Source organism: Durio zibethinus, chromosome 3 (assembly GCF_047325235.1).
Source record: "Durio zibethinus cultivar Kanyao isolate XHJ-2024 chromosome 3, ASM4732523v1, whole genome shotgun sequence".
NCBI classification, from domain to species: Eukaryota; Viridiplantae; Streptophyta; class Magnoliopsida; order Malvales; family Malvaceae; genus Durio; species Durio zibethinus.
Window position 1 is genome coordinate 5,037,197 of NC_143164.1, and position 11,296 is coordinate 5,048,492.

Sequence of the window (11,296 nt, forward strand, 5' to 3'; positions counted from 1 at the left end):
ATAAAATTAATTTTTATATTAATAATATAAGTATAATATAAATATTAATACTAGTCTTATGTATCATTATTTCATCATGTTAAATTTGATGCTAAAAACTAATATAGTTATATATTAAAATTTAAATATATATTAAATACATATTAAATACGTATCAAGATGTTTTGTTCTTTTTAATATGCAAGTACTTTTTTATATTATTAATATATCAAGTTTATTAAGTTATAAATTATGAATAATTTATAATTAGTTATTATTTTAACTATGTTTTTATATATATTAGTAATAGTTATGTCTATTCATATATATTTATATTAATTATATTTATTCACATATATACATGTTATTCGTGTCATGTTTAAATAAATTAATTATACATGTGTTAATCATGTCATATCGTGTCGCATGTAATACATATAATAAACATATCGTGCTCACGTTTAAGATTTAAACTTATTTTATAATTCATGTCATGTTGTGTTTTAATAATTCATGTAATGACAAATATCAAACACAACACGAAATATCAAACATAATATAAGATATGATACGAAAATATAAATTGTTAGATCTACCATTAATAAGTGATTATAGGTATTCGATTAAAAATAATTTACCATTCCAAAAAATAATTAAATTGCTATTTTTAGAGAACATTTTATATTTATTATAATATTTTACCAAATTCAATATAAGATAATGTGTTAACTATAATATTATTTTTTAAGTATCAGCTTAATCCCTAATTAGAGATATCTCTCAACATTTCTCATTTTGTATTAAAATAGAGTAATTGATAATTAATTTTATAAATTTTAAAATAATTATATTTCAACAATAAATTTGATGAACAAATTATGGAAAATAGAAAGACCAACATGAAGTCAAAGATTTTTGGACTTATTTGATGTATAAAATAATAGATTGAGTACGATGATAATTATTTTATATTATATTTAATTTGTTATAAAAAATGAATAAAATTATTAGGAAAATTAATCATACTCTTTACATGAGAAGATTCAATATTTTTAAAGTGAAGATAAATATTTTTAATCAATAAGATTAAATTTATATGTCTTATTATATTTTTAAAAATTATATCAATAATTTAAATTATATAAATTTTAAAAAATATAAGTTTGATAAATAAATAAATTATTTTATCTTAATTTTTACATACATAAATAATAGATAAAAAAATATTATTTATAATATCATCTTATTTTATTATAATTTTATATTTTAAACAAATCATAAGTTACTTAGTCTTCTCACATCTTTTAGTTCTTTTATCTTTGAATAATTTTTTTTTTCATTATTTTGTCCAATTGTCAGTCGACGTCAAAAGATTTGTTGGTCAGTCATGAAGAACGTGGGCGTTGGTTTACTTGATAGTATAGTGTGAAAAAGTAGGTGGTTTTATGCAAGAGAGTGTGGAGTGTGGAGACTGTTGCAAATTATGTTGCAACTTCTATAACATATATATATATATATATATATATATATATAAAAGTCAGGCATGACTGTGAGCAACTACTTAAACGTTAAGTTCCAACATAGTTTAAGGTAGACTTCGCTATCCCATCACAGGAATTATTCGTTGTCGACTTTGCTTTACATATGAGTCTTTCGTCTTTTAGCGACCCTTCTCCTTTCACTTTCTTGGTAATCTTTATTTTCTAGCTTATTTTAATCTCTAGACATCTAACCTAATGTTGACGTACTTTTCGGTCATTTAGTCGAGAAGTTTCGTCGAAATTGGGTTCGATAACTGACAAGTGACCAGCACTGTCACCAAAACAAGGTCAAAGGACGTCAAAGGTATTGCCTGGGGAGTGTCATGACAATCAAATAAACAGAGTATAAACAAACAGGATGAAACAGGAGGTTAAGGGAGACAGGGGAAACATGTAAGCTTGAAGGGAAGTTGGAGTATCGAGTTAAATGTTAAATATGTTACCTGTTCATGTAGGTTTTATCTTTTGTATCTTAAAGGTAGGGTTGGGAACGGTCGGGCAGGGGTGAGATATTATTTTAATATTTGATTATGATTTTATATATGTGTATAATTCAAATTTAATATAAGATTCATAAAATTTTATTTTTTATATAAATTACACCTTTTTTTTTTCTTTATATCCTTGAATCTGGAGCTAAAATAAATGACGTGCATTTGGACACCAAAATCAGAGAAGGGTTAATAGAAATTATATCTTAATTATATAAATATAGTATTTTTATTAAATTAATATCTTAAATTAGGATACTAAATAATAATTTTATTAATATATATGTGTGTATATAGATATAAATTTAAATAAATAATAAAATATATATTTTATATTGGCTTGAGACATAATACCTTAAAATTTGTCTTCAATCCAATCTCAAATTTTATTTTATTTTAATATTTGATCCGTTGTAGGCCTAATATTAGATTTTTAAAAGTTTTTATTAGATTGGAATGGATCAAAATTCATTAGAAATGCACATTCAATTGAATTTGATGTCACTAAAGTTAAGTGATATTAACTCAAATAATGAAATTATTTAAAGACCTAAATAAAGAAGTAACAACATTAATATAAAATTAGAGACAATTAAGTAAGTTTATATTAAAAAAATTATGCACACATCTAACATCATCCAACTTTTTTTTACTCATATAGGGGCTGTGCAGAAGCAAGTATTTATAATGGTAATTACTCAAGCAAGTAACAATTTATTTAATGATTCGAGCAATAATTCAATGTGTATAGTTTGAATTTATATTTCTAAAAAAAAATTTATAGTTTTAAGTTTTAAAATAATTTATAAATTCGTAATCCAATTAAGCAAATATGTGTTTCTAATTGAAATATAAAATCAAAGGCTATCTAAGTAATTCTAGAAGTTTAAAGATTTTGAACCTTTATATTAGTTTTTAAAAAATATTTTTTATTTAAAAAAAATTTCATTGACATGGGCTTGGCTAAGTGAGCTCATAACATCCTTTAAAAGGGGCCCAATAAACCTAGCCCATCCAACGTCACAACAATAAAAACAGTAGTACGGAAACCAATTCCTGGGATTCCGAGAAACTCTTGTTTCTGTTATCATTCTAAATCCTCATTGTCGCCGAAACTGTCAGTAAGTTGATTTTCTTTTTGGGTTTTGCTCCTTGAATTATCGAATAAACGGTGAGTTCTTTTCGTCCTTCAATTGCTTAATTATACTATCGTTTTTAATGTTTGTTATTGTTATGAGTTAGTTGTTAGAGTTTGTTTCTTTGTTCTATACTTTGAACGGGAGCTACATGAATTTTAAGTTTTGAATGTAGTGTTAAAGGGTCCCAAAAGCTCGAATTCCCAGTTATTTTGAGTAAATGATTTGGCCCTAGAATGTCGAACTTAAAGAATCCATGGATTAGAAAGCTATGACTTGCTCTTCACCATTGATATGGTATGTTCTAGATTCATTCCAAAATATGCAATGTGAGTTTTAAGATGAGACAATGGGTTATTGGGAGAGGTGGAATGGAAGTGATACTGGTTTTAAAATCACTTTTGCAGATTTCTGATGCAAAAATTACAATTACTGAACCCACGCCTTCGGCGACTGAAACTGCAATTATAATATCTGGAACACCAGAGCAAACGCATTTGTGATGAGTGAGACAGAATCTGATTGACCTATAATACAAGTAAATTTGGCCATTGAAACTGGTCATATTTGATGCTTGGTACAATTCTGCTTGATATATTTACTACATGTTTTATTACTGATTTTTCTAATTATTATATCAAGGTTTTTGGAGGAACTGATTTGATGTATGATCCTTGTTCTGCTGCTAAAACTCATCAAATGATTTGAAGATCATGCTGCTTGCAGAATGCCAGGATTCTGACTTAACAGTTTTGTGAGCATGCTGAAACTTATTTGAAATTAGCTAGGGAATGATTTCATACTTTGCAGATTAATTAGTCCCATATGTAAAGCCTTCCTCTTCAATCTCACAGCAGGATCTTTACTAGTGATCAATTTGTACTTCGTTCTTTGATGGTTGAGAAGAAAGGAAACTGTTTTTGATTTGCATAAACATTTGGATTCAGTGAGGTTTCAATGACTGTGAATACATAAATACTATTTAATAACATTCTCGCACATTATCAAGCATTGTCACTTGTTTTGTTGCATTTTGATGTCATATAACTGAGGCAATTGTTAGCTATATATACAATAGAGATTAGAGAACATTTGGCATTTTGATTTTACCTTGATAAATACTTATTATTATACTGTTTCAGATGGTGCTGTTTGCCGATGGTACTGCTGTAACAAAAACATGGTTAATGCATCCGAGTCTATAAGAGTTTGATTCCATGTTGACCTGGTACAATCAGCTTTCCCTTGATCATCTGTTGTTGAGTATGAATTCTTTGTTGGAGTTAACTACTTTGTCCTGTATAATAGTAAAAGTACTTATCTATAATTAAAAATGATGTGCATTTTAATCCTTGTATTCTCTAACTTCCTTTCAATTAAGGACAAACTTAAATGCGCTTATATGTTGATGACATGTGGCATTGATCATTGACATATTCTTAATGTGGTAATTCAAATGTTATCTTTATCACATGATGTTGCATATAACCTGAGTTTAAACCTTTGAGAACTATATAGTGCATCGTTGACTTTGCTAGATCTGTCACCCATTTTGAATGGTGCTTTAGAACTGCTTTTGTTATTTACAGTATGGTAGCATCAATAGCAGAAATTTTGTCTTAATATTATCTTTCAGAGGGTAACACAATACAAGCAGTTTTCCATTTGCAATATAGAAGAAAAGAGAACAAATTACAGTTTCCACTAATTCTTTCTTATTGAACAATGTTACATATTTCACAGAGCAAAGCTGTAGGCAAGGATCATTCCTGAATCTGAAAGGGCTTGTATGCTTTGAGGCTTTGAATCAGTCCTTGAACAGATCCAGCGGCAGCAATGAGTGATACTATCAAGCAGACCCAGCTCAGTATTTTCAGCCACATCCACCTGAACGAGTACTTGGGCATTTTCGTTTGTGCAATGTGCATCTCTATTGGAAAGTAGACTGTTAATGGCCAAAACGAGCCTGCTCCAATAAGACCCAAGAAATCGTTGAAGAAAGGAAATATCATGGCCACCACGGCTGTCAAAATAACGTATGCTGTCCTCCATACCAACCTGAATAAGTTGATATAGTAAACACCATACAATGGAACATCAACAGCATGTTCACTTGTAATGAACTTGTTATCAGGCCACTGTCTGGAGCACCAGCCCTCGACGAACCCGAATAATGGTTGGGCAAAAACCTGGATGTATTTCAATCATGTCAGGCCAAGGTCGTCAATGAATTGAACTTGTATCATGCCATATACATATATTTTGTCAGGATTTGAGATTTTACCTGGTATGCACCAATAAGATGAACGGCAATGCAGATGTTGGCAAAGTCGATCAACCAAAAGGGTTCATAGAAACCGAACCCTGTAAGGAAATTTCCTGGTGCATCGTTTCCGAATGCTGCATATCCAACAAGGCCGCAAAGTACATAGAATGTAGTGGTTGTTGAGACACCAATGCCAGTTGCTCTCTTCATCGATTTGTTCTCTGGTGGGCTGGATTTGATCGTGTCCTGAAATCATAAAGTTCCATATTCCTTAGAAAAAAAAAGTGATTCTCTTTTGAGATGGGACAAAACAAATGAAACTCAACCAGATTCGATGTCACAATCCGACGCTAACAGGTTCATGATAATTCATAGCGCATTAAAAAAGGATGGTCGACAAACGAAGATTGATTCAACAGAATACAACTTGAGCTTTCACTTCTTTCTTTTTGACAAAAAGCCAACAGAATCAGTGGCCCAAATTCTGAAAACACTATGGTCCATAGGAATCTTTGTAACTCGTCATCCTACCGTAAGCAAAATCAAAACCCACAAAAAGAAACTGCTCTTTTTCACCAAGCTTCTTTGATTTATTAAATTTGATAATTCTCCCAAGGCCTCCATCTCTGAAAGTTCATGCTGAAAATGCAACTTGCCTCTGGCTTTTGGTCCCCACATTTCAGGACGGCCACCAAAATGCATTGTCAAGTTTTTAAGTCATTGCCCTTGTTATTTCTTTTCAAGATTCTTACACTTGTAATTTCATATGATACGTTCTTGGATAGACGTGGAAGTAGTATATAAATCTAAATCAAAATACCTAAAAAATCATTATGATTTTTAAAGAGTTTTCTTTATGTGTAAGAATCTGGAAAAATGAGAGACAACCCTCCGAGAATTATTTTTGAACTACCACTATTTCTTGCCAACATTTAATCAGGCACACATTCAACTTCCATACATTTTATCACATGAACATGTTCTATTCCATTTTTATTTTAAAGTATTTACCTATGCTAATAGTAACAAGCAAAAAACATGCTCTAATAATGCTACCTACATATACCAGCACAATTTATGCATATATCTACCTACATATTATACAAGCATAAATACATTTTTCAAACTTGATACTTGATTTAGTTGATATATGCAATTGTTCTTAAAAAATAATATTTAATAACTTTAAAATTTAAATCTTAACACTTACAATCTCTATTATCCTTAAATTATGACTTTCTCTATAAAAATATGCATTAATAATGCATATGTATATATACATATATATATGTATATGCATACATAAATATTGTTATGTTATGTGTATACTTTGTTATACAAATATTTGGTTATGACCTCCTCTATAGAATATATGTATGTATACTTGGTTATATGTGTGTGTATACACTCACGCGTATACTTGCCTGAATCTCAACGAGGACGGTGGAGTAAGCGTAGGCAAAGGCAATGTCCCCGATAGCTTGGAATGTCCTCCAAACCTTTTCAGATCCTGACACGTCCACCCCTACTGTCACTCCAGTTAACGTTGTCCTTACATGCTCCCCACCTTGATGTTTGTTCACGGAACAATATTTAGATTTAGATGAAATTCAAGTTACTCAAATCAAATAAATAAAACAGAAACGAAATTAATTAATGATTTTTCTGTTATTTTTTGTGGATATGCGAGCATTTCTGTCTTTCTGGTCAGCTGTTAATTACCTGCAACTTTGGCTATGGAGAGTCCAAGACCGATGGAAGAATAAGTGAAAGACATGATGGCTGCAAGGATTGAGAGCCATGAAAGCTTGTGGAAATTTGGGATTTGGCTGAGAACGATCTGGGTGCAAGCAAAGATGATCATGAATGGATAGTTTGATGTTTGGCACTTCACGTGATGGCCATGCATGTGGAAGCAATTTGACCTTTTGACGGCGCTGATTACGAAGGAGATAGCAGACAACAAAAGAACAATTAATAAAATCATTGTCATGTCACTATAAATTTCAACGATTTAGTCGAAAGGTATGAGAATTTCAAACTTGAAAGTTTCGAATTCCGGTTTGTTGTCCATACTTACACCATGCTAATTGATGCTGTGATAGTGTAACCAACGGTTATTCCAACAAGATTTCCATACTGAGCCAATCCACAGAGCTGGACCTTTCTTCCTCCTGGAAAAACCAAAAACAGGAAACATTGAATTTGATGTTTCATTAATCATCCTGACAGAAACCCTGTTGGATTTTGTGATTGAATTGAATTTGATGTTTCATTAAAATTGAGTTTGTTTGACTCAAAAATTCAATAAAGGAGTGTTTTCTAGGAACTGTAAACAGGCTAAAGAGGTTAGCTGTACGAATCAAAAATGGTAAACAATCACTTATATAGTAGAGAAAGTACTAATGTGAAGATTAACTGCTGATATATTTAGTACCTAAGTAAGCTCTAACAGCATCCATGTAGGTGTAGTTTCTCTTCCCATGGACAGGATCAGGAGCCCTGTAGGAATCAGCAAGGAGGGTAGAGGTGAAGTAGGTGATGAAGGAGAAAGCCATGAGAACAGCTGATCCAGCCACCCAACCCAACTGGGCAATAGCCCATGCAAGAGATAGCACTCCAGAGCCAATCACGGCAGTAATAATATGAGCGCTTGCAGTAAGCCAAGTCCCTTCAAATCAAATTGAAAACCACATCAAAAGAAATTTATAACATAGCCCCATAAAACATGCAAAAGAAGGATAATAATTAATAAGCATTTCAGGGGGGGGGGGGGCGAATAAGTCACTACCAGTTCTTTTGACTCGACCATCATCATCTAAGTTCTTGTGGATATCGCCATTCTCATAATCTCCAGTGTTTTGCTCAATGAACATGCTGGTCTTCTGCATCTCTCTGGCTATCCCTGCCTCTCTTTCTCAAGCTGCCTGAACTGTTCAAGTTGAAATGGTTAGTGAGTAAGAGGAGGAAGTGGGGCAGTAATAAAGAAAGTAGGATGTTGAAGGGAAGGTCAAACGGCAGGGTTGGTTTGTGGCAAATGTCCAAACAGGGTAGAGCTTGGAAATAAATGAAGAGGAAAGAAAAATAAAACTGGCTTTTAAGCTCTATAAGAAATGATAAGGAATTCAGAGATAAAGCCAGCATTTATAAGCTTGGTTGGAGCCTGGGGAGTGGAATTATTTAAAGGGTTTTGGGCACAATCGATGGTCATCGTTTGTGCTTTGTATACCGGCTGTCCCCACACTTTGGTTTTGTAAAATATGCATTACATTGTAACCATCCATTGTGATATTTCAAAGCTAACCACCAAAGAATCTGGTTTTGACCATGCCACTCTTTGGTCTTTTTTTCCATTTTTTTTCTTCTTTGCTAAGTTGGATGCTAGCAACTTTTCCCAAAGACACTGAGGAGCACATGTAATTATAAATTTCATTGACCCCTCCACATGCAATGGTGGTGAGTATCAGATTCAGGCTAACTTCATTTTTTTTATGCGTTAAGTGCTTAAAGTAATGGTCCTAAATCGCAATGTATGCTTCCATGAGGTTTTTGGTGAATCATTGCTGCACATCTTGACTCCCAAGTGATCTAATAATGTTAATAATTATAATATCATCTACAAATTCATTTTTGAACCGACTTGCATTAATAAAACATTCTACCACTACAATGTGAAGATCAGAAGAAACGATTACAATAATAATGGATCCTTATCACAATTATTATTGTACTAGGGAGTCGGCCCCAATGTTGGAGGGAGAGTAAACTATGTTTGCTTTTCATATAAGTTGGATCCAATAGAATTTCTTGCTTTATTTTATTTTATTTTAGTCTAGCTCTTTTCCAAGTATGCTACTCACATTAACCATGGAATTTGGCAACCTTTCAGCACAACCGCGAACCGTGCTTGTAATGGGGGGCTCTCGATAAATCATAAGTTCCATGACTTTGTTTTTTTGATAGGGGCCTGCTTTCACATCTCATAGGAGACAACACATTAAAGCGTGTGGCCTGGTCTTACATCCCCTACAGTGATACCCTTACTTTCTTATTGTAATGGCAAGCTTCCAAATCATGGCCCCTTTTCTGATATTTCTTGATACAGTCCCTAACTGGCTAAATTCCCTAATTCCTAACTCTGGATATATATTTTTTTCTCAATAATATGATTAGGGTTATCCCAAGTTTTATCTGAATCTTAAGAGCGCATGCATTTCGTTTCCATAATCTTACATATTTTGATTAGAAAAAAAAAATTAAAAAGGTCTATACTTGGCTCAGATAATTCATTTAGCTTTGAAAATTTTGTTAATTTGAGACAAGATGTTATTGAAAATTCAGTCCTTGTACTAAGGCAATAACAGTAAAGGAACTTTCATTGCCTGATGATTTGGTTGGCAATTTCAACATTCCAGATAATCAAAGCTGATGAATTAAACAAAGGATATATGCAAGAGAAAAGATACTTTCCCTATCAACGTAACAAGGAGAAAACACATTAAAAACCATACGCTAGAAATTGTAGGCAAGATGTTATAAATCAATGTCTGAATTCTCAAAGTTGCAAATATTCTTCCAAGGGACAATGCTTTGAAACCAGAACATTAAAAATATGATCCGAAACTAATCAGAAAACGACAGGCTGTTATTATTGACTCCAGCTTTGCTTACTTCAAGTTGAGAAGTTAACAGATGGTAATACACTGGAAAATTAGTACTATTGGTTGGAATATATTATGGTGTCACTGGTCGCCTCGTCACTGTTGTCGCTAATTGCAGCCATTTTCAGAGATTGACCTTGGACAAGATCTCTGAAACAGTGCTCTTCCTTTTGTGCTCAGTCCTTTTTCTTTTCCATTCTTCTTTATTTCTTCGTGTTCACACATGTGAGGAACGAACCACTTCTTTGTTTTTAGCATACGTACGGGAGCATGGATCAATTCAAGTTCAATTATTGACATCAGTATTTGAATGAAATGAAAATGGTTGAAACTATAAGTGGAATTTTGGATTCTCAAGGCTGAAATCGGTTGACTTCATTGACTCATTGCTTTGGTCTTGCATTCACAACTAAAAAACGTCTAGTTTTTCACTTGAAGTCTTGACATGTTGGACTTGACCTAAAACTTGCCAGGTGCATGAACAAAATGCATTGGTTTAAACACAAAACATTTCACTAAATAGTGATTTTGTTTCAGTCTTCCTCAATTCAATACCTTCTAGGCATATTCGTTGCCACCTCTATCAACCGCCACTAAGATTGTAATAATTGGGCCTTTTTTGCAAGTCACATTCATTCATCTTAACTGGTACTTTTCACACTTATAGCACGCGCAAGTTGGTTCAATCTTCAATGGAACAATTATCCAAAGACATCTGAAAACCACGATGTCTTCGAAATTTTCAATATTGACAGCTCTCCAAATTGCAAGAATTAGACAAATTTTGAGGTCTCGACAAAGGGTGGGAATCACCAAGGTCAATAAAACCTGATAAAGAAAATAATAAGGGATCTTAAAAAAAAAAAAAAAGAACAGATAGATAGAGCTGGGGTTGTAAAAGGTCAATTAGATGACAAAGAATAATAGCCGGAGCTGAACACTAGTGATGTTCAGTGTACGTTACCATCGGCATTCGGCAGCTTATGGCTTTTGCATAAAGGAATGGCAAAAAAAAGATGGATACCCTTTAACTGACGTGCATTCTTGGATTGTGACTGCAACATTTTGAGGTCACGAGCTAGCTTGCTTCTAACCCCAATCTGACCACCTTGTTTTCTGTCCTAACGATGAACAAAAAAACCTTGCAGGCATATTGAATGTCAAGAAGTGATTTAAAGATTAACCGATTAACATTTTTATTCATATGTTATTAAAGTCCCAT

General features: G+C 32.5%; 1 protein-coding gene and 1 long non-coding RNA gene across 3 annotated transcripts; one reads left to right on the top strand and one right to left on the bottom strand.

The window, feature by feature from the left end:
• Positions 1–3,069: 3,069 nt before the first annotated feature.
• LOC111281608 (uncharacterized) lies at positions 3,070–5,476 on the top strand. Of its 2 annotated transcripts, none has more exons than XR_016340846.1 (4): positions 3,070–3,182; positions 3,790–3,901; positions 4,290–4,375; positions 4,891–5,476. It is a non-coding gene; the product is annotated as an uncharacterized LOC111281608 (long non-coding RNA). The 2 variants fall into 2 exon arrangements; XR_002689133.2 differs by lacking the exon at positions 3,070–3,182 and adding an exon at positions 3,554–3,685.
• Positions 4,751–8,680, bottom strand: LOC111281517 (amino acid permease 6-like). Its single transcript, XM_022869275.2, has 7 exons — positions 8,205–8,680; positions 7,851–8,084; positions 7,494–7,587; positions 7,136–7,350; positions 6,838–6,980; positions 5,432–5,659; positions 4,751–5,336 (listed from the first exon to the last, which is right to left on the bottom strand). The coding sequence occupies exons 1-7, from the start codon at positions 8,302–8,304 to the stop codon at positions 4,911–4,913; spliced, it is 1,440 nt and encodes a 479-aa protein (XP_022725010.2). The 5' UTR covers positions 8,305–8,680; the 3' UTR covers positions 4,751–4,910.
• Positions 8,681–11,296: the final 2,616 nt, after the last annotated feature.

Coding starts and splice junctions, on each gene's coding strand:
- LOC111281517 (XM_022869275.2), bottom strand. CDS start 8,304: ATGCAGAAGACCAGCATGTTCATTGAGCAAAACACTGGAGATTATGAG. Junction 8,085..8,204: donor TGGTCGAGTCAAAAGAACTG/GTAGTGACTTAT, acceptor TTTGATTTGAAG/GGACTTGGCTTACTGCAAGC. Junction 6,981..7,135: donor CTCCATAGCCAAAGTTGCAG/GTAATTAACAGC, acceptor ACAAACATCAAG/GTGGGGAGCATGTAAGGACA.